The sequence below is a fragment of the Vitis riparia genome, chromosome 3, assembly GCF_004353265.1.
Source record: "Vitis riparia cultivar Riparia Gloire de Montpellier isolate 1030 chromosome 3, EGFV_Vit.rip_1.0, whole genome shotgun sequence".
In the NCBI taxonomy this organism is placed as follows: domain Eukaryota; kingdom Viridiplantae; phylum Streptophyta; class Magnoliopsida; order Vitales; family Vitaceae; genus Vitis; species Vitis riparia.
The window spans coordinates 4710405-4734688 of NC_048433.1; the positions used below are offsets into that span (position 1 = coordinate 4710405).

The 24284-nt window shown below is 31.6% G+C and overlaps 1 protein-coding gene and 1 non-coding gene across 4 annotated transcripts; one reads left to right on the forward strand and one right to left on the reverse strand.

The window, feature by feature from the left end:
• The first annotated feature begins 1418 nt into the window (after positions 1–1418).
• On the forward strand, positions 1419–1490 carry TRNAW-CCA. Its single transcript has one exon. It is a non-coding gene; the product is annotated as a tRNA-Trp (tRNA).
• A 246-nt stretch (positions 1491–1736) lies between these two features.
• On the reverse strand, positions 1737–9003 carry LOC117911233 (serine/threonine-protein kinase SAPK10). 3 transcript variants are annotated; one of them, XM_034825522.1, is made up of 9 exons: positions 8468–9003; positions 5751–5825; positions 5558–5659; positions 5421–5474; positions 5223–5315; positions 4765–4857; positions 3662–3766; positions 3490–3588; positions 1737–2401 (listed from the first exon to the last, which is right to left on the reverse strand). In XM_034825522.1, the coding sequence occupies exons 1-9, from the start codon at positions 8642–8644 to the stop codon at positions 2108–2110; spliced, it is 1092 nt and encodes a 363-aa protein (XP_034681413.1). In that variant the 5' UTR covers positions 8645–9003; the 3' UTR covers positions 1737–2107. The 3 variants fall into 3 exon arrangements, with proteins under 3 accessions (XP_034681413.1, XP_034681415.1, XP_034681414.1); XM_034825524.1 differs by having other exon boundaries at positions 8476–8562; XM_034825523.1 differs by lacking the exon at positions 4765–4857.
• Between the last annotated feature and the right edge of the window lie 15281 nt (positions 9004–24284).

Genomic DNA, 24284 nt, shown 5'->3' on the forward strand with positions numbered 1-24284 from the left:
AAAAAAGGAAATTCCCTTAAGAATTGACATAAATATCTTTTGCATTGTAGTATGACTCCAAAATGGCACCGTTTTGGTGAGGGTGGTTTGCGTTTCCTTCCTTTTCTTCCTTCAAATGTTCATAACACTCCTTAAAAATAGTCTGAAAATAATATAAAATAATAAAAAGATGTTATCTATAAATACATTATTTTATGTTCTTAAACAAGCTTTTTGTGTTTTTTATTTTAAAAAACAGAAAATTGTTCTAAAAAACAATTCCCCAACACATCATTAGTTTTTTTTTTTTTTAACAACAGAAAATTATTAATTAAAAAAAAAAAAGTCAAGCATGTTTTTCTATTTTTTGTTTTTTAGAAAATAAAAAACAAGGATTTGCCAACCTTATCCTTTTGAGCGCATTATTTAAATAAAAAAAAAAAAAAGTCAAACATGTTTTTCTATTTTTTGTTTTTTAGAAAATAAAAAACAATCTCTGGATTTGTCAACCTTATCCTTTTGGTGTTTAAGATTCTTAGCAGGCTATTATTTGTCAATAACAATGATTTGTTGTAAATTGGTTGAGTAAAGTGAAGTTGGACCATCTTATACGAGTCAATAACAACCACAGACAATAACTGAAAGATAGAACAACTTAGAAAGGATCAGCTCAATCAAATCCCAGAGACGGTCCCATAGCATCAAGCACCAGCTGCAATCAACCATTCAGCAACAGGGAACTGTTGTCTTGCAAACTGAAGGTATGCTGGTTAACCACTATTTTTCCCTTTTTTTTTCTTCTTTTGGTTCATCTCCATCTTGTAGAAAAAGAGAAATAATCCTAGCATTAATGTTGGCCAATGAAGTAGGGTCTGATGTAAATTTTGCGGATAAGATCTTAGATAACGCAGGTGGAGGTGCAGGCTAGCTTCATCAGATAAGATTTTGATGGCATTGTGTGTCACCATGCAGCATGGACAAATTCCTTTTATTTGCTTATTCCTTTTATTTGCTTACACATGAATCATGAGTTCCCTTGGATAAACATATCGATGATCATTTCTATCTGGTGATCTAAATTATTTATTAACATGTGCCTAAAAGCTAATCTAATATTAAAATTTACGAAAAAAATTTATATCTCAAATTTTAAACTTTTTAAATTAATTGTTGTTAAGAGCACATGGGAATTCATACTCTTTCTAATATAAAAATGGTAAGTGTATAAAATCAGCGAGTAGTGCAGTGGTGCATTTATAAGAATAATGGGTCTATTGAACTTGGATGCATGATGCACCTCACTCAATGGTCAGGCTCCTGTTACCTATCATTTTGGTTTGACCGGTTAAGGAAATTTGATTCGGAGGTACTTCATTACCTGTTGGTTCTCTGTGATCCTTCTATTAAAAATTTTAGAACTAACAAGTTTCACACATGATGGATCCGTGGCGCAATGGTAGCGCGTCTGACTCCAGATCAGAAGGTTGCGTGTTCGATTCACGTCGGGTTCAATTCCCAAATTTTTTTAAAAATTTACGACCTCTTGAGGCTTGTTCCCAGAGTAGTTTACACTACATTCACTATATTTTTGCACACGCCCAAACATCATTGGTTTTAGAATTAATTTTATTTATCTTGTTGAGGTTTTAACTAAATTCACTTAATCATATGAAAGAGATTGGATAAAATGTAAAACCATCTGAGAGTAGGAGTAACCCTTTTTGTTCACTGTAATGAGAATTGAGAATTGATATGGATAAGAAGAAGCATCTAATCTTATAACAGAATGAGAGATTTGTATGAGGGTCGGTGGAGAGGAATATTAGGTACACTGTTACATTACTATAATGCAAATTGTACATACATAAGAGTACACCTGCCACTTAGGAATGGTAACAACTAACAACAAAAGCAAAAACACCACATCACTAAGACAAGAAACATTCGTGGGCAACGTTGGAGTTCTGACTGACCCAGATAAAGAGAGATTTTGGAATCATACATATGCCCTCCCTTTTTGGTCCTCCAATTCACACCCATTTACCCCAGACCCAGAAGGGAAGTCTCTGACTTTCTGTGAAGATGTTGGTCTTCTTCTTCACTTCCCCCAGCAGCCACGCTTTCATCCTCACATTGCATACACTATTTCTCCACTGCTATCAATATCGAGGTCGGGATCCGTCTCCAGATCCTCCTCCATGTCATCTTCAATGTCCAGGCTGCCTGTCAGATATTGGTTCAGAGACTGGGTTCCAGCTGCAGGTATCATAGCTTCCCCTATTATCCGCATAATTTCATCGATTGACTGCATCGGCTGCTCGGGTTCTTCATATTGATTGTCCATCTTAGTTTCATCCATGAGATCTGCTGGGAGGTTCTTTAGAAACCACTCATGGTTCCTGATCTCAGCAATCGTTATCCTCTGTTGAGATTTTGATATTCAAGGGAATCAAATTTGGTCAGAGTTCAAAATTTTCTGTCTTATATCCTTAATTACATCAGGGAAACAAAGCTACACAGACAAGTCATTGCATCAAGATCTACAAGGCAGGAATAAAATAGGTTTTTTTTTTTTGGTTCCTTTCTTTCCTTGCAGTCTTCTTCTAAACATATCTTATCAGTAAGACTCCAGCAAAATCAAGAACCCAGCCCCCTCTACCTTCTTCCCAAACCACCACCTTTTTCCAGAAAAAATCATGAAGAGAAGACAAATGAATAACTACAAAGAATATATAATTTACATAAAACTTACGAGAAGTACAAATAAACATACAGTTGCAACGTTTTGCAAGTTAATTAAGAAACAAGAATCCAAATAAATGATAGTTAATTTTAAAAATACTGATTGTTAAGCCTGACAGGATACAAAAAGAACTCCATTCTCCATAATCAAAACACTAAAAAGGAAAGGACTTATCATACTACCACATTAAGTCAAAAGGTGTATTCATACTCTCCTCAACTTAGTTGCCAAAATATACCAGAAAGGTCCAACTATAGTACATGCAAAGAGCAACAACTCTTTTACCAATTTTGATTTTCTGTTGAAATCCCAAGCCACACAGAAACAGTCTCTCAAATCTTTTATAAATAGGCTTTCAGGATATCTCCTTTGCTGTACATTTGACTACATATATAATTAAAAATACATGGAGATATGCAAACATACATGTATAAATGTGGAGTTTAATTTATCCAAGTCCCATGAAATGACATTCTTTCCACTCAAAATCCGATTATTATTCTAACAAGCACACACCAATCAAAAAAAATTATTCTAACAAGTGCACGCACACACCAACAGAGACCAACAGAGAGAGAAAGAGGGGGAGAGAGAGAGAGAGAGAGAGAGAGAGAACGAGAGATGGAAGAAAAATAAAAGGAATCAGCCCAACAAATAAATAAACAATGCAAGGGTGCTCAGATGAATATCAATAATGAAAGCACTAAACATGTTACCAATACCCATGAACTTGCAAACAAAGATCTGTAATTAAAAAGTGTACTAACCGTTGCAGGATCAGCTACAAAAATCCTTGAGATCAGATGACGGCACTCAGGAGATATATGAACATAATCTGGAATAGAATACTGGACTTTCAAAATTCTCTGCAAGAAACAAACAATCATTTAAAATTTTCAATTGAGCTGCCATATGCAGTAATTATGCCTGCGCAAATACCTGTATTGTCCTGTGGAAGTTCTTAGGTTCCTCAGGGTCCTCAAATGGGTAAGCACCCACCAGCATTACATATAAGGTTACCCCACAAGACCATACATCTGCAATCTGAAAATGTGATCAAATATCAGAGCAACAAAACATTAGTAAGTCTAAATATTTTGGTGTTCTCATATAACCATAATACTTATACAAACTACATTTTCCAAGTCACATAATGAAGACAGCGGTCTGCTTTTGATGTCAATGGTTTACATGAAAGAACAGCTGTCCTAAAACTTCAACACCTTACATCAAGTATATGTGGTTTTGACCAAGAAACAAATAATATAGGCTTAAAACATCAGTGAAACAGTAGAAACAGAATAGAAAAAATCACTAGTCAATTTTCTTTCATCAACTAGTAAATTTCATAAGAGCTAAATGTCACAAGATGCTTCAAATGACCCTCCCCATGGGCTTATATAGAAGGTAGGAAGCTTCTAGAGACCCCTAGAGACATCTACACTTAGCTACAAAGTGGAAGAGTATGGAAGCTTCTAGAGAGGGCTAGAGATGTTCACACATCTCTATACTTGGCTAGGAGAGCATTGGAATAGTGTGGGGCGTTCTAGAGCCTTCCAAAGGCATCTTGTACATAAACTAGTGTAGGAGCTTCTAAATTATTCTTGATTTGTAAGGAACCCTTCAAGGTTCTAGAGATTTCCTAAGGTGCCTATAAATAGATTAAGACCTCATTTGGCCAATGCACCACCCAAAATCACTTCCTAACCAAGCAAGTGAGCTTCCAAAGCATTGTAAGCATCCTTTGAGAGAAATAAAAGTTTTCATTTTTTAAGTGTTTCCTACTACGCCTTCTAAAGCTTCCAAGTCGTAAGCATCTTAGCCTAGTAAGTTAAGCATCGGAAGTAAGGTTGCCTTAACAAGATCAAATGTCTTGACTTGTCTAAGTGTCGCACGAGCTTAGGAAAAGACTAAATCTGTGACATAAAGCTCTTGTTCCTTCAGATTGACAAAATAGGACTACCTTATATGCTAAAACTGTCATTTCCACAGAATCTGTACACCATATAAATTTAACTCAGGTAATTAGGACATTAATTTACCTTCCCGTCATATTCTTTCTTAAGTAAGACTTCAGGAGCAATGTATGCAGGGGTTCCAACAGTTGATTTTGGTTGTGAATGCAGCACTGAGGACTGAGAAAAACAGCCAAAGTTAAATATAGAGATATCAAAATAAAAAATAGCATGAAGAGGCAGGGGCAGCAACAGATGAACATCAAAACAATTGTTTTATTACAAACAACTAAAACCATGAACACTAAACATGCAAATTCACTCAGATCACTGCTCATAGGATGTGAAAGCCCCTAATATATATATATATATATAGCATTCAAACAACTACACGGTAGCATACTTCTCATTAACTTTTCAGTCTCAAACCTGAATGCTGAAGATTTGATATCATATATACCAAACAAAGATAAGAGCAAGTACAATAAAGACAACGAAGCCTATAAAAATAAAAATAAAAAAGAATAATAAAGACAACTAAGTACCTTGGAGTACCCAAAGTCACAAATCTTCAAACGAGGAGCTGGGCTTCCATCTAACAGTGTGTTCTCCAATTTCAAGTCACGGTGGCATACTTGCTTCAAAAAGAAATACAACATGAAATCCAACTTAATCGCCTAGTTCATTTTTTTCAGGCAAATTATAAAACAGAGGTTAAGGCAGAAAACTAAAAGTTTGAATACCATCGCATGACAGTAGCTGACTCCTGATACAAGTTGTTGGAAGAAGAAACGTGCCTGCAGTACAAGCTAGAGAAGGTAAGCCATAAACGAGTGCGAGGAGAGTAACAGAAAACCAAATGAGCAAGTTGCATAAGAACCTCATCCTCACTGAACCGGCCGGCATTGCATATCCGCTCAAAGAGCTCTCCTCCAGAGGCATATTCCATCACAATAGCAAGGTGGGTTGGTGTCAATATAACCTAGAGTATGATTAAACAACATAAAATTATTGAACTGAGCATCATTCACTGGATAGAAAATGTGGTTGGGAAAAATTCATTTCGACCAGACCTCTTTGAATCTGACGATGTTGGGATGCCTCAGTGATCTGTGGTTAATGATTTCCCTTTGTACATTTTCATCTATCTGTTAAACAAATGTAAAATAAGGTAAAACACAACATCAAACTAAAAGGCACCACCTAAAAAGGCCCCAATTATACATGTCTTATAAGTAGTTAAGTTCTAACATCACATGGACAAAGTGAATGAATCAAGTCCAGAACTACAGCATGAGTACATAGTTTGTCAGATTCTCAAAATTTTACCCCCATGTTAGCAGAAGCAAAAATTTTAGGCTATCATGTTTATTAAAAAAAAATGGATGGGATCCTGTATGATAAATCCAATTTTCCAAATCACAACAGTTGAATAACTTCATTTACTTCCAATAAAAATTGATAATCAATTTGGTTGGTTAGAACTAATTATTCTAGAGTGATCTTGCTGCAGAAGGTCCTAAATAAGAGCCATTGGCTAGTGGGTTCCAATTTTCAATTGTAACATCCAGCAACCTTATTGAAAAACTCATGAACTGTACAATGTTTAGCTCTATACAAATTGGGCCATATTGAAAACAACTCAGCCAACAGCCTAGTATTAACCATATACATTGCCCATGCCTATCAAAAAGAAAACCTATATATACATTGGCAGTGATCATAAATGAGAAACCTTAGCTAATACTCAAGTTTTGATTTGCCAGACTTCCCAGCTATTTGTTCTTTAAAATAATCAACAATGAAGTCTTGACAAGATTTAAGTCATTACAAGATAAAAAACACATGCATGTTTCTAGATCCTACAAACATCCCAAGATTTTCATCTCATTCATTCGTTTTTAAATGAGGAGAAATCTCCACCCAAAGAAGGAATTATCTCTGCACCCAAAGAAAAAAAGACAAAACAAGACCACACTGTCATAGTTTTTAAAGGTGCACTTAAAGTGTGCCTAGGCCCAAGGCACGATCACTCCTTAGTTATAGCACCTTGTTGGAGAGGGTACCTATTTTATTTTTCCTTTTTTAACACACTTATTTTGAAAATTTCTAACCGTAATTGAATTATATAATTTCACTAATTTTTTGTTGAATGTTTATTTTAAATGTTTGAAATCTTAAACTTTTTGTTATTTGGATTTTGGATCATATTTAAAAAACTAATATGCATCCCAGGTTGCATTTCACCTTGCTCAGGCATCCATATTGTGTTGTGCCTTCCACCTTTTAAATCTATGCACACCGTTAATTGGAAAGGCTGGGAAAGGACAACTGGAGAACCTCTTCAGGCTCATTTTGATTATCCAAAGTTGGTTGGGGACTTTCTCCACATTTTGAGGGGTTTCAAACCCTCCTTGGAGGAAGACTCAGTTCTGTGGAGGAAAGGAAAGAGCGATCAGTTCAGGGTAAAGGAAGCTTATAGTTTGTTGGCGAAGTCTGATGATATAGGTTTTCCTTCAAGAAGTATTTGGGTGGCAAGGGTGCCAACTAAGGTTGCTTTTTTGGCCTGGGAGGCGACATGGGGGAAGGTGCTAACTTTGGATAGTCTTCAAAGAAGAGGATTTCAACTGCCAAACCGTTGCTTCTTGTGTGGCTGTGAGGAAGAAAGTGTAAATCATATCCTTATTCATTGTACAGTGGTTAGAGCCTTATGGGATATTGTTTTTGGTTTAGTTGATGTGAAATGGGTTTTTCCAGAAACTGTAAAGGAGGTTTTACCTAGTTGGAGGGGACCGTTTGTGGGAAAGAAAAGGAAAAAGATATGGGATGTCATTCCGTTGTGTATTTTTTGGACGGTGTGGAAGGAGAGGAATAGATTAGCTTTTAGGGGGGGATATTGAATGTTCAAAAGTTAAAGAATTTTTTTGTTTGTAATTTGTGGAGTTGGGCCAAATTGTATGCAGGAGAGGAGGCGTTCTCCCTTATAGGCTTCTTAGAGTGGATAGCTTCCACTTAGAGGGAGGTGATTCTTTGTCTTTGTTTTTTTGAGGCATAAGTTGCCTTGTATACTTCCTGTATGCTTTGCGGCGTTTTGCCTTTTTAATGCATATCCTTACTTATCAAAAAAAAAAAAAAAAAAGGGAAAAGAAATGAACTTATAATCTCACATGGTGGGTTGGTTAACTGTCAGCTATCACAAGCTCGTTCTTCTCTTTTATTTTCAGTTAAAATCTAAGCATTCAAACAAAGCCTTAACCTTAACTAATTCCAATATCATGCCTACAATTAAACATCTCATAATAAAAATGAAATTGATGATCCTTCCAATAAAGGATGAGGTAGCCGTTATGATATTCCAGGTTTCCTTTTCTGTTCGTTTAAATTGTGGGGAATGAAAAAAGGCAATCATTGTTCCAATTCCATTACTAATTCTATATATTCACACGCACTAAAACATGCAAAAACTAAGTAATTTTCTTCTTTTCTTTGAAATCTCGGCAAAAAGACAAAGCACCAATACCATCTACCCTTCAATATAACAAAAATGAAAGTACTTGCAATTAAAGAATGCGAGAAGTTCCCAATCCATTTTTCTATAGATTCATCATGACATCAAGTGGCTAGAAAGCTAATTTTCCACAGACAATAATTGCTTCCCGAGAAACCCTGGAAAGACACTCCGAACCAAACAAAACATACACGAAAACAAACAAGACCCTTAAATATTCCAAAAGAAAGAAAATCAAATTTTCCAAATTTCCAACAACAAACACAAAGATTAGACACTAACCTTCTCACCTCTCTCGATATACTTTACCGCAACTAGCTCACCAGTCTGCTTATCCCTCATCAGCCTGGCCACTCCAAAATTCCCCGACCCGATGTCCCGCACGAGCTCGTACCGATCACTGTCGTGCATGATCGGCACGTCCATCGCCGGCCCCACCGTGATCGCCGACCGATCCATCTCCGACAAACCCGCACTCTCCCGAACCCTACTCCGACGAGGCCCTGCTCATATTATACAAACCGTAAACCAGATCGAAGCAGTAAGTTACGCGACGTGGCGGAACGGGGACCAGTCGATTGGTTGCGATTGGGTGGAGATAGGGACCGAAGATGTGGCCGAGCCCGTGAAGACTTCACCCACCTCACACAGAGAGAAAGAGAGAGAGCGGTGTTCAGCAGATTTGGATTTCTAGGGTTTTATTTTATTTTTTGTGGTTGCAGAGGCGGTGAGGGAGCTCGTGAAAAGGCTCTGCTTTTTTTTTCTGCTCCTTCTCTCTCTTCTTTCTCTCTCCAGAACTTGGGGGGCTGGTGACCGTGAAGATGAGATATTTTTGTTTCCGGTGGCCGACCTTACTTTTTTATTTATTTACTTATTTTACTACCAATTATTGTTATTATTATCTTCTCTGAATCAGTGAAATGTTTTTAAATTGGGCTAGAATTACGAGTGTACCCTTGGGTATTCTCTAGAATGACCAAACTGTCCTCCCCTGGTTAAATATGTTTTATAAAAATCATCTTCTACTAACTATATATTTTAGTTTTAATTTTTTTTTTTTTGGGAAAATAGAGTTACTATTAATAATAAAAAATTATTAAATTAATCCATTTAGTAATTTTTATATTTATCTATAATTCACAAAAAATAAATAAATAAGAGAAGGACTAAATAACCCTAAAAGTATATATTTATGAGATTTTATTAAAAATAAATAAATATTATAAGAAAAATTAAAGGAAATAAAATTTTTCTATATTATTCTTTAAATTATTTTTCTTATTGTCTCTTTTTATACAAATAATAAAGAAATTAAAATATATAAGTTTTTAAGCTTTTTATTGACAAATTGAACAAGAGAGTTAGAGCGTGTTTGTTTTTTCAGTTTTTTATTAAAAGTAATTTTATTTTTTATATGTAATTTACTTCAAATTTTAGATGGTTTGTTTTTATAATTTTTTATGATTTATTATAAATTTTTAGCTAAATAAAAAAAAATCAAAATATTTGATTTTTTTCTAAATGAAAAAAATAATATAATAATTTTTCTTTATTTTTTAATGATTAATATAAATAAAACCCTATAAAAATAAAATCCTAATACCTAACAATATAAAAATATTATTTAGTTTTAAATTCTATTTAAAATTAAGTAGAAAAAACAAACATCACATAAATTTTAAAGGTGAAGCAGAAATCAAAATTATAATTTTTAAAGGGTAATATTAATATTATAAAATCTTTTTAAACATTTTATTTAACTTTTATTTTTTAAAAAAAATAATTTAATAAATTATTTAAATAAAATTAATCAAATAAGACATAAAAAGGGTAGTTAAGGTTTTAAAAAAAAATAACTTTTTTGAAGTCAATTCAAATAGACCTTGATGGTTGGTTAAGTGGTTATCCTATCCCTCTTCATACATAATTTTATACCATCTAAAAGTTTTCCATTGAAAAAATATTATTTACAAACTTAGACACCTTCAATCATTTTGGTCTTTGGTCTTCCTATACCCTACCTTACTAATAATTTCCATTTAAGGAACATTTCCTACAAACTCCCTCATTTATTCACTCAACCTCTCCTTGACTTCATCTCCAATTTTTTTTCATTTCATTCATGTTGGACTTTTAACTTCATTGGTTGGTTGTTGCACTTGACTTTTGTTCCGCCACCAACCATTTTTCCTTTTTTTTTTTTTTAAATATTATTTTTGTTAATGGTTTTAAGTTGTCAAAAGGTGAGGTCCAAACACCAACTAGACAATAATAATTATAATTATTATTATTTAAGAAATAAATGTGGCCTCTTTTTGTGGTTGGTATAAGATGTAAAGGCATGTAGGTTATGGGAAGAGTTTACTTTCATTAAATTAAATCATTATTTCCAATTTTTTATTTTTTATTTTTTAGTTTCAAGTTTCAACATCACATGAGTAGGCCAATTCATCCACTCCTTTAAGTTTGGTTTGGATTTGAAAAATTAAATGTAGGGACATCCTTTAAGTTATGATAAGTTTGTGTTATGTGTATGAAAAGGTGACATCACTCCCTTTCTAGAAAATATTGGAATTTTCATCATTTAATTGGAAATTACTCAAATTAGGATAAGAAAATGATTGAAATAGAATATTCTTGGACTTGACCATGGATGAGGAAACTTTTTACATGGACAAAAATGCCCATACATGGGTTCCTCATGCCTCGAATATTTAGGATGTTATTAAGGGTGTTTTTGGGAATTGTATGTGGAAGAAAGGGATAAGTCATCGTGGGTACATGCTATTTAAGCTAGGTGTTGACCTAATGAAAATGAATGCTTGTTATGATCAATTAAAGTGGTTTGGTTTTCTATTTTCTAACCACTTCCTTAAGAAGAAAGTTGTCAATTTTAGCAAGAAGACATAGAACTATTTAATATTTTTAAAGACTTCAATATTAAATAATTTATTAAATCCATATAAGAGTCTACTTGAGTTACCTTTTAACTTTGAGTTTTTACACTAAAATAAGTGGAGAGGATAATGTTTGAGAATTATATTTTGAAAATTAATGTATTTACTAGTGTCAAATCGAGGTTTGGTTAATTTTGGTTTTGATTATGATAAAATAAGGTTTTGAAACTAGTATTATATCTTGAGTATATTTAGCTAAGAAGATTTTCAAAGTAGCAAATCATAGAGAAATTATGTCAAAGAAAAATTTAAGAAAAAAAAGAAAACCTCAAAGAGAAAAACTTCTTTATAAGGTTGTTAGTGCACTAAGATCATACATCTTATTTTTATTCATGGAATGAAAATCATCCATGAGTTAAATTGCTTTAAAATCTTCTATATTTAGATGATATCATGTTTTTAATTAAAAATTTATGTCAATTTTTTTCTAAAACTCGTTCTAAAGGTTTTAAAAGAGGTTACACAAGTTGTTAGGGGTTTTAGATCTCAAATCATGTTTTTTAAGCACTTCACAATACAACCAATCGAGGAGGTCAAGACCTAATTGAGTCGGTTAGGCTTGACCAATTAAGGTACATTTGCGGACACACACACTCTCTCTCTCTCTCTTTCTTCCAATATCTATGTTGCTATCGGTTGAGCTTTTAGGTCACTTAGTCAAGGTTCGATGGAGAATTTATCCAACCAATTGCTCAATTGGTCAAGGACCTAGACCCTAACAATCACTTGTCAATACAATTAATGCCCAATAACTAGTGAAACGATCAAGTTGATGCTCGATCAATCAACCTCAAACCGTGCTTCAAAGTTAGTTTGAGCTTCCAACTCATATAAAAAGACTTTAAATTTCATTATTTTGTAAACTTGACATTCCAAAATCTTTATAGAATATATTTGAGCTTTGGGAGAGTGTTTTTTAGTACACTTTGATTCAAAACTTCCATATCCTTTTATTGCACCTTAATCATATTTTTTCTCTATATGATTTGAACTTAAGTTTTGTACTAGGATTTTGTGAGTAACACTCAATCATTTCTTATAGCTTTTGTCAAGTGGGCTTAAGTGTGAGGTATCACTTGATATAGTATAAAGTATCATTTAAGGAGTCCAAGAGTAGACATCTCTTAAAAAAATTGGAAGTACTCATTGGATCTAGTTAATACAATTGTAATGTTGGGAGGCTTGTGTTGAAAGTCTTGGATTAATGAAACATTTACTTGATCAGGAACTTGAGGAAAGCAAATGTAAGCTAGATTGCATCGAATCATTATAAAAAAAAACTTAAGTTTGCATTTTGTCCTTCTTACTCTCCTTATTTTACATGCAATTAGTTTTCTATTATATTTATTATTTAATTGCACATAATTGTCACTTGCATTCATATAACTTAAATTTACAAAAAATGATCATCACCTTATTCACTCCCTCTAGGATGATTATCTTAGGTTGATGTAACTAAAATCCTAACACCTAAAAGTAAGAAATTAAGAATAAATTTAATATTTATAAGAATTCAAAAGAATAAAAAAATTTGTAGATAAATTAGGAAGACCATATTTGAGAGATCTATTTAAAAACTTTAAAAATTGGGTTTAATATTTCATTAGTTTTTAATGTTGAAGAAGCAATTTTAAACAAAGCTTAAGTCATCAAATCAAAGACATTAACCCTTTAGCATAGTTGCACTATTTGATGAAATATTAGAGATGGAATTTTGACCAATACAATAATTTTTTTAAAATATTTTCAAAATGGGGTGGTTGAAAAATTATTTTAATTAACAAATGACGAGGAGATAAGTAAGTGATAAAGTATTCTCTTCAGTGATCATATGTTGACATTGTCGTTTCATGTAAACAAACAAAACAAACAAAAAAGACAAAAGAGAAAGATAAAAGGAAAAAGATGAAAAAAAACAAAAACAAAAAGATTTAACATGGTTTAGAATTGTGCCCATATCCATGGAAGGGAGAAAAAAGAAAATTCACTAGTGAGGAACTATGTCAATTGACTCATATTAATATACAAGGTATAATCATCAATAAAGGCAAATTAGGGGAAATCATTCATTAATACCACCAACATATATCTAAACAAATTAGACTTAATTGCTACAAAATTTGGAGCAACCTCTTAACATAGAATAAAAGCTTATAGGACATGTTCATATGGCTAAACTCAATTTTCTTTTTCTCTTTATTTGTATTTTAATACTCACCCTCAAATTGGATTATGAATATCTATACATGAGAAGGGAAGAGCATATTTCACAAAAGTTTGACAAATATTTATGTAACTTGAAGAGGGTAAGGCATGAGAGAGTATGCACATGTAATGATTGAATTTTCTCTTTAACTAGATAATAATCTAACTTAATAGGTTTTTTCCTCTCATGAAAGGCTAAATCAATTGCTATGTGCATGGTTGCCTGATTATCATAATCCATTTTCATTGCCCTGAAGTTGATAGCTTATAGATTCTGGAGGAGGTAACTCAACCAAGTAAACTCACAAGTAATGGAGGTCATAGTTCTATACTTTGCTTGCATTGATGGACGAGAAATAGTGGTTTATTTCTTGGTTTTCCAATAAATAAGGGAACTCCCAAGAAAAACATAGCCCAATTTGCATTACAATATCCAATCAACTCTAAGTTGTTGAGTTATAAAACCTTGACCAAGAAAAACTTTCAAATATTACATAACCCAAAAAACTACATCAACTTGTGACTTTTCATGGCGCTTGCATGAACTAAGGACATGTGTTGAATAAGATAAATATGATCTTATGATAGTGAGGTAAATAAGACGTCCTATAAGCTTTCTATATTTGTATGCATTACTAAGGAGATCACCATTTGTCAATGTAAGCTTTAGATTCTGCTACATATGAATGAATGACACCAACTAACTTTGTATCATCGATGATGTCTAAACATTTATTTTCGTTGTGCTTAAAATGTGCAATCTCAATTCCTTAGAAGTAATTCATTTTTTCAAGATCTTTGGTCTAAAATTTACAGTGAAGAAATTTCTTAAGAGTTCTAATTGTAGATAATCATTTCTCGTAAATCACTATATCATCAACATAGATAAGAACAATAATGAATGAAAAATTTAGTATTTTGAATTTCTATAGGAAACTTGAACAACCAATTATGAGATGGTTGTTTTAGAAAAAGCGTGTTTTCATACATACCTTTGGGAAAAAAAAATTACAATATAAGAACCCAAATTTGGACAATTAGATTTTAATATATTTATCTAAAAATAATTAGGATTTTATGCACTTTTTAATTTAAGATATTACCTTTGACTAACCAAATACTACTTTTGACTTGAGAATACATGAAACTTGAATCACCATTTTTAGGGTTCCATTTTGTGATTATTTTTAAATGTGTGTATAAAAACACATTTTTTCTTTGTTTTAATCTATATAATAACTTGTTTAGTTGACATTCTATGCTATCCCATTATCAATCATAACTAGAAGACAAAAGCTCGAATATTTCTTTATCAAGAGCACCATGAAGAAAAACATTTTGTACATTCATATGATGAAGAGACCAATTTCTGATAATAACAATGACTAGTAGTGGTAATGGGACAAGTTTTTTTTTATATATATTTGTCTTGTCCTACCTTTAATGGGACGAGTTTTGAGATGGTTTAAAAAAAAAATTAATTTTGAAGTAGGTTTGGAAATTGCTTTGTCCTACCTACGCCAATTTTATATATAATTTTATGATAAAAAAACTTATTCATCTCAATTATTTCTCAAAAAGAAGCAAACATGATCTATTGAATTTTTTTCACTCTATATATATATATATATATATAATAATTTAATTTAAATTCTTTTTCCATTTTTAACACATAAAATAATAAAAAAGTTATTCTCAAAAAATAAGTTATAAAAATTATAATATTTTATGTTTATTGTAATTAAAAATCAAAACAAGACGAGAGGAAATATCCAATGAGTTTCTTTGTAATAAGAAGAGTAAGCTATCATTGTTGTTTTCTTTAAATGCTTATATTTTAGGAAGTTTTTTTAACCTAAAATGTGTTTTTGAAAAAAAAAATTTATAAAATTTAAAAAATCTGATAAATAACTTTCATGTTGAAAAATCACTTATAATATTTTTTAGAGAAACACTAAGTTGCGTTTGATAACTATTTAAAAAAAAGTTTTTAATATTTTTATCACTTAAAAGATAAAAAATTTTAAATTCTAAAAATAGTATAACCATTTCCTAAAATCGCAACTACATGCACTCTAAATATTTCTTCTTTTTTTTCTCTTCCAAAATTTCCTTAGATTCTGTTTAAACTGAAAATATCTTTGAAAAAAAATTATTTTTACCATGAAATTGGTTAATCATATTTTTAATATTCTTTAAAAGTGCCATAAAGACTTTATCAATTACATTTTTTACAAAAAATATATATATTTCCTTTTAAATCTTTTCATTTTTTAAATCAATTAATTATAATTATTAATTATTTTTATTATCCTATATATATATATATATATGGTCTCTTTCTGCCCTTCATCTTTCAGTGAATCAAAGGCATTTATCATAATCTTGGGTGTTTTGGGGGGGCAAGGAAAAGAAACGAAAAGAAATTTTGGGTGTTTTGGTTGTGTTCTTTTGGTTCAAAAAGTAAACAAGAAAGTTACAAACCCACATTTTCTTTTTTTCACTCTCTGTTTGGTTTCCGAGAACATGGACAAAAAGAAAAGGGAATGGAATTTTGGATCTATTGTTTCATTATCTTGTTTTGGTTCTCGGGAGTTAGGAAAAGAAAGAAAACTCATAAAGGCAGTTTAATTGTATTAAGTGAGGTTTTCTTGCACTTTCTTTTCGTTCTATATCGTCTGTTTGGTTGATGAGAAAACGGAGAAAATTAGGAAACGAAAATTTTAATCTGTTGTTGGGTCTTGTGGTCTGTTTTTTTCCCGAAAAATAGGAAAAAGAACTAAGAGAGCCTATCTCATCAATGAGACGTGGCAAAGGGAAAAAAACATGGCCATGCACCGGGATGGGGGAGTGGCTTCTCATGTTGAAGGCAGGACCCGGGAACCGCTTTACCATTGGAGGCGGGGAAAAGGACATAAAGAAGGTTGAAAAAAAATGGATTGAAGGGGTGAAGAAAGGCATTCAAGGATTTAAGTTTTTGGTATCCGGGGTTTGATGACTTGAGTTTCATGGACTACTAGATTGTGGATTTTGCTGGTGTTTTTGTGCTTGTTTTGGATTTTGGGAAAGTTTTCTTTGGAGGTTTTTAGTAAGAAAAGTACATCTGACCATGGATCATGAATCATGTTAGATTTTTAGGCATTTCAAGAACCTTGTCTGTTCCAATCTAAACAGTTCCCCAGCTATCCCAACCTACTTATCCAACTATTCAAGGCATCATTTTGGAACTCATTGCAATTAAACTCTATGATCCCTGTGCCTTATCAGTGTCAGTGACACTACCATTTTACATCTCCCAAGGGGAGTCTGGGTCCTTTTTCCTGATAGCCAAAATGCTTAAACGACACTGGTCTGTCCATGTTTTTGTGAGAAGGGGATAGAAAGGCAATTAGGTATATATGAGGATACACCGACATGTGTTTGCAAAGAGATTACTGGACTGCATGTTGCTGTTGTTGATATTTCTAAGCACAATTGTTTTATCCTTTTGAGTAGGTCTGACTAGGTAGTAATAGATGTCAAGAAAAGAGGTGGATATAACAAGTTATGCAGCCTTTCTCCCCAACTTCAAAAAATTGTTGGAGCTGCTGAATTGACCGGGCCTCAGGTATGCTCTTCGACTTACAGAGATAATTGCATTCCATTTCATGCTGGCTTGTGCTGCTTAGAATGAAGTCTCTGGAACCACCATGATTTAATATTCATTTTCCTCATTCTTGGTTTTAGGTTGTAAAGAAATTTTGGACATATATCCAGGAGAACAGCTTACAAGATCCAAAGAACAATAGAAATATAATCTGTGATGAATCATTGCAGGAGCTGTTTCACATGATTCTATCAACATGTTTGAAATGAACAAAGTCTTGTCAAAGCATGTTTGGCAACTAAATGTTGAAGAGGTATTTCTTTGAACAAAACTAGTTTTCATGTTTACAATATGTGAGAATACAAATGCCTTTTATCTTTTGTTTCTCTATATTGACTTGTTTCCTTCTAGGCCATGTTTGGAATGTTGGAATAGAGAATGAGAAACCAATTCCTCGTATTCATTAATGTGTTTAGACTTTTTTTTAGAATGAGAATAGTAGTAAAAAATTCATTGTTGTGGAAACCAAATCTCACTTACTAGGATTTTGATGATTCACCCTCGTTCACATCTTATTTCTATTTCTATTCCCACACACCAAATACACCCTAACTATACATGTTGCACCTTTGTGTATGTGTGCATAGGCATGCATATCTTGGTCAATTTGTATCATATTACTTGTTTAGTTAGTAGTTCGAGGAAATTAATTAAAAAGAATGAAAAGATCCCGAATTTGTAAATCTAACCTCTACCATTTTTGAACTTGAAAAATAACCAGTTTTTGACATAAATGTCTTTCAACATTTTGATTATTTACATGTAAGTTTGAATAGAGAAAATTATTTTACAAGGAAAAAATGGGGTCATTTTTGTCAAAAATGGGTATTTTTCAAGTTCAAAAGTCGGAGAGGTTAATTTACAAATTGGGAATCATTTCATCCCTTTTAATCAAATAACCCTTTGAGGAATAGGTCAGGTAACACATTGTGTGTTGGTAACATAGAAATGCACTAGATCTCTCCCTCAAGGTCCTAGTCTTATGTAAACCTGGGACTCAAACTTCGCACCTTCCCATTCATGGGCTGAAGAGCCTACCTATTAAGCTAACCAGGATGGTGGATGATGGGATGAGGATAGGTGGATGGGCACAAAAAAGTTTAGCGTTATCTTAGTGCAAGACGGAAGTGCATTTTGCACTAGTAAGCATCACATTTCTTATCTATGGAGTTCTTTGATGCCTATAAAGAATCTATAGAATGGTTGGAGGATAGCCCCTTTCATCTCCACTTGGGCTCTTAGGCATCTAAGAATGGTTTGAAGGATGGCCCAACTATTGAGGTTGGGCCCGAATTTAGTCCAGTTTGCATACAAATTGAAATATGATTTTCTTATATATATATATATATCATACAAAATCAAATTCTCTTTTACTTTTTTCTTGGAAAAACACTAGACACATCATATATTATTTAATATAATAAAATTTATGTAAACATTTAACAAAATTATTATTTTTAACATCTTATAATTTCGCGTGCTTGCTTTAATTCTTAAGTCCAAAAAGTAAAAACCTTTTATGTCTATAGATTATTTTATTACAAAAAAAAGTGTTTTACTGGAAAATGAAAGTCAACTTAAAAGTTAAGATAACAACATGAGATAAATATGATAAAATAAACTTTTTTTTTTGTTTTTTTACTATTTTAACTTCAATCTACTTTAGAGTCAATATTTCTTAAGATGTGTAATTGGAGTTGTTAAGGTTTAAGGAATGATTGATATGCATAATCATGTGTTCACTTTGAAGAAAAATACAAAAAACAATTCAAAGCCAAAAATTAGGAAGCACGTGTGAACTTCTCGAGTGAGCTTTAAACATCCTATTGGCGGTTTAAATATTGCCTTAGAGAACATTCAAATATTTTTTTTAGGTTATGTTTGGTCCCAAAAAAGAATAAGGAAAAAGGAAAAATATTAAGGAAAATGGTTTTCTTATATTTGGTTGTATTATAATAAATATTAAAGAAAATAAAATATAATTAAAATTAGTTAAAAATTTAAGTATTTTAAAATTACTTAATCTTTATATTGATGATTTAAAATAAATAAAATGGATATTTAGTAGCAAATAAAAATAATTTATTGAGTTTTAATTTTTATTTTCTTTTACTTTTTATTTTCTTTTATTTTTCCTTTGTATTTTCTTTCCCTTACATTTTCTCTCAAATTTTCCAAAAATCAAACATAACATAACCTTAGTGTTTGAAACTTCCTTTGGGTGTTCAAATACTTAACTCTTTGCTTAAAAAAATTTTAAGTTATTCTTCGCAATTTTTGGGGGAGCATTTTTGTAAAATTGATGTTAGGATTGTTTTCAAATCAATATCTTAGGTTTTTGGTATAAATATACAAGTTTAAAATGTTGAATATGAGGCCAAGAGATTAGTTATCCCTATAACCCTAAGAGTCGATCTCTCAATCTTTTAAGGCTATTCTTGAAAGAAATTTTTTTAACAATTTAAAGGTCAACAATTTGAATTACTAAAGTCTTAATAAAATCTTTAAGGTGATCAATAAAGGAATATATAGATGTGCTAAAGGTGTCCAATAAGCCATGTACGGGGTCGACATGTTGGTCCGTACGACCCACTTAAAAATCGTGTTGGGTCAAGCTAACCCATACATACCAAATAAGTGATTCAACATGACCAATAAGCTGACAAGTCAATCATATCATGTCATTTTATGCCAATCGTGTCGTGCTAGTGGTCATGGCCCACTCAATTTATTAAAATTTTTAATTTAATTTTTAAAGTCATTTTATTTTAATTTTTTCATAATTAAATGAAATTTCTTTTTTGTTACTTTAAATATTTATAATAATTATACTTTTTTTTATATTTATATTTATCAAGTTTGTAATCGTAAAATTATAGAAATGTTAATTTTTTGTTTTTAAAAATAGTAAAAAAAAAAATCATATTTGAATTTGGCTTTTACTATCAAAATAACAATAAATTTAAAATAATAGAATATAGAAGGAAATGATATAAAAAAAATAATTTTTTATTCAATATTTCAACAAATTACATAAACAAATAAAGTGAGAGAAAAAAGTGAGAATTGCATTTGACATGTAATAAAAAGGAAAAAATAAAAAATAAAACACGATGATAGATAGGACGAGTCGTCTCCTTATGCCCGATATAGTCTACTCAACCATAAGTCAAAATGAACGGCTCAATCCATTGGACACCTCTATGTTAAGTCAAAGACGTAAAATAAAAAAAAAATTATAAATACTAATAATATAAAACCCCAATTGAGTAAATACATTTGATCAAATAAAATGTGTACCTTCTTTTCAAATTTAGTGAATTGATTGCAATCAATAGCCATGAAGCATGGTCAAAATTGACTAAGCTATATGGTAATGTATCACGCTCTTGCATCACATCATGAACTCGTGGAGGCAACTCACAATACCTAACAGTCAAACCTTACGCAATGTTGCTCCCACCCAAGAAGATTTGGTTGTCCTTGCCTTGTACACTCTTGGAAACTAGATGAAAGAAGTGCCTGCTGCCATTCACGACTGAGGAACTCTTTAGGACCAATAAATACTTCCATTTCTAGCCATATGATATGATCGTATTAAATAAGGCTATTATTGTAATTCCAAGAACATGACAAGGGTAGTTTCGGAATAAAAAGAGAAAAGATGGGGAAGATGGAGCAGTTGCAGAGGACACGCTTTTTCAGGTAGAGAACGGGGGTGGGAAACGTGACGATTAATAAAATAAAAGGGAGCTGGCCGTAGAAAATGTCAAAGCGAGAATCTTAGGCCGTGGGTCCCACCAATATTCGGGGAAATTTTTGTAAAAAGCACCGCCGTATGTTATGCGGCGAACCGATTCCCATTTTTCGCCGTTCGCCGCACAACCCCATCGTTTCTTGTCGCTCCATTTGCAGATACCACCGCCGGAATCTCTTTCCACCTCACATTTCTTCTTTCATTCAAATTAATCTTATTAAATTTAATTATATAAAAATTACTTATTAAAACTTTATTATCTAAATATTAAAAAAAACATATCAAAATAATGAAATTAAAATATAAATAAATAAAACATAAATAAAATTTATGACTATGTTAAATTTTTGGGTCAAATTACGATACTGAACAACAACTTTTGGGTGGGATATTAACACGTATACAAATTATAATAAAAATTTAAATAAAATATATTAAAATGAATGGTCAAGATCTTATTTAGCACATCCAATGGTACAAAATAATTCTCCGGTACCTACCCACTTGGTATCATAAATTCTACCAAATGTTGTTATAGTCTTCGTAAGTATCTAAAAAAGTTTAGACATGTTGGTCTAGACTTTTTCTTTTCTTTTCCTTTAAAGAAATCAAAAATCTGATTTTGAAAACATGTTCAGAGGGTAAAAAAAAAAAGAAAATCATATTTTTTAAATTCATTTTATTATTATTATTATTATTTTTGTATTAATGAGATTGATGATTCAGTTGTCATGATTTTAAAATATGTTTGCATGATTAAAAAGAATTTATATTTATATAATATCGAAAAACCTTTCATCTAATACCAGAAATCATAAAATCAAAATCAAACAAAATTATATTAATATCAATTTTAAAAAAATAATTTTCACATTTTTTAATTAAACATATTTTTAAAAAATAAAATTATAATTAAAAAAAATGGTAGAAAACATATTCCTTGTACATGGTAATTAAACAAAAATAGAATGGAGTGGTATAATGTGGAAAGGATTAAAAACTCATAATTGAAAAAGGGAAAATGGAAAACAGCTCATCTCATCTCAACATATCTCATGGTCCAACCCATGATTTGATTGCGCACGAAATAAAAATAGTGCTCATAACACACTCATCACCAGTCCAACATTCCCCATGGCATGAGAAGCCACGTTTGTCAAGAATATTCCACAAAATATTTTATTAAAAAAAAAAAGAAAAAAAAAAAAAGAAGAGGAAATTGCCCTTAATCAAAAGGGTTGAAACGTGAAGGGTAACATGAAAAAGGGTAAGAAAAAAAATGATGAAATCAAGTGAGTGGAAGTCTTGCAATAATGTCACTCAACAACATGTGTGAAAAAAAAAAAAAAAGGAAATGACCAAAAACACCCCTAAAAGAAAGGGGGAAAAAAGGGGAAAAAAAAAATAATAGTGTTTAGTGTAACCCACATAATTCAAAAGATTCCAAGTTATGGGCAGGTGGAGAAAATATTAAATAAAAATATATATATATTTAAAAAAAAGAAAAAAAAAAAAAAAAAAAGAAAGAAAGATAGCCGTAGGAGGAGGAGGAGGGAAGTGACATAAATGCCATGAACATGAGGCTTGTCATCACGTGAAAGATGCCATTTGGGGGTGGGAGAGGTGTGATAAGGACTTGTTTGGCCTCCTCTCCTAATGCCCATAATATTTGGTATCTTGTTTTTGTTCTTTGGATTCAACCCTATTTTGTTTGCACTTCCATCAAATGATAGACATTTGCTCATTCATTGAATCTTGTGGACATTTGATCATGACCCCTCTTTTTTTTTTCTTTTTTCTTTTTTTTTTTCTTTTTCCTTTGGTGAAGCATTATTGCAAGTGTCCATCTATGAGTGTTTCATCCACGTTTTGGGGTGGTAATATCTTCCAATCAATATATCTACCAAAAATTTAAAAAAAATCTACAAATATTTTTAAGTTCTATTTGAAAATACTTTCAAAAACAATCCCTAAAAATTAGGAATTTAAAAATGAGTTTTTGATAGTATTTTTATTGGAAGTATTTTTAGTGATTTTTTTTTTCTCAAATTTTTTGAATACCAAACATAGCCTTACAAAGCATTTCTAGTCATTTCTTATTCTAATACATAAAAATATTTTGTATCATTAATTATTACATTTAAAAATATAAATACAAATAATTTGTAATTTAAAATTTTTTTTTAAAAAAAAAAAAAGGTGGGAAAGTCCAACGCTGAAAAAGAAAGTAAAAAAAGGTGGTGTCATTTGTCAACCTTTTAGTTCAAAGTGAGAAACCACTTTGGATAGTACACATCTACAGATACCATTTCTTGGATTCCCAAGGGTATCTTCAAACCAAATGTACTGCTTTTTGGGATTTTTTTTTATTTTTTAACTTTTTCTTGAATTGACAAATTACATTGTTCCCTGCCATCATTACTGTCATTAGGAGGAGGATTAGGGAGAATCTTATACCTTTGACTGCTCATTATCAAGCAATATAATAATCAACCACCCACAAGGGGGAAAACCCATATTTTATTTTCCCCAAAATGCCCCCATAATTTAAAAAAAAAAAAAATTTCCAATAATGTAAACAATAATGTCCAAGGGTTTGTTTCAAATCACTGTGGAGGTGGGCTCTAGATGTTGTTGGTTGAGGAAGAAATGTCAAGTTCATTTTATTATTCTTCAACTCTTGCCCTTTTTTGGATGATCATCAGATTCTGTCATGTTTAATTTGGATCCCAATCTTAAAAATATCTCTCCATTAAAAAAGGTTCATAAATATTTTGATTTTAAAAATTAAATTTTTTTAAAAAAAACTAATCAATTTAATGGTCAAATATAACAAATTTTATAATTATTTTTGATATTTTTTAAAATTTATTGTGCATGTCATTTTGCCTTCTAAATTTTTTTTGAAAATACTCATTTCACCACCAAATATTATTTTTCATAAATAAATAATTCTAAAAAAATCAACAATAAATTAAAAAAAAAAAAAAGTTGCTAAAATTGAGGGGCATGGTGGGTGTATGAGTGAAAATAAATGGAGATTCTTTCCCCACAAGAGTCCAAGGAAAAGAATGCAAGATGTGGATCTAAGCATAAAATAAAAATGAAAAATAAAAAAAATAAAAGGAGAGAGATTCTAAAATGTGGGTAAGAGAAATGGAATCTAATGGCTGGAAAAAGCTTGTCCTTATAGGTTGAGGGAAAAGGGCATCTTCTTCTCTGTCCCCTCTCCTCCTATGTTCCAAACCATTTCTGAAAATTTGGGGCCCTTCTCACTTCTTAGATTCCCTTATCTCCAACCTCCACCTCTTTCAATGCTTCATTTTTCTACCCCTCTTCACCTTCCATTCACATGTGCCTCTCTCTCTTTGTCCTTTTCCCAAATAACATTTTTCATATGCACCTTTTTCTTTATTTTTTTCTTTCTTTTTTTTGTTTGGTTAGATTTTTTTCCGAGAAAATTAGTGTCAACTAATAGCTACAATATCTTCCCTTCTTGAGTAGGTGTAATGGGTTTCAATTTTGAGATTAAGG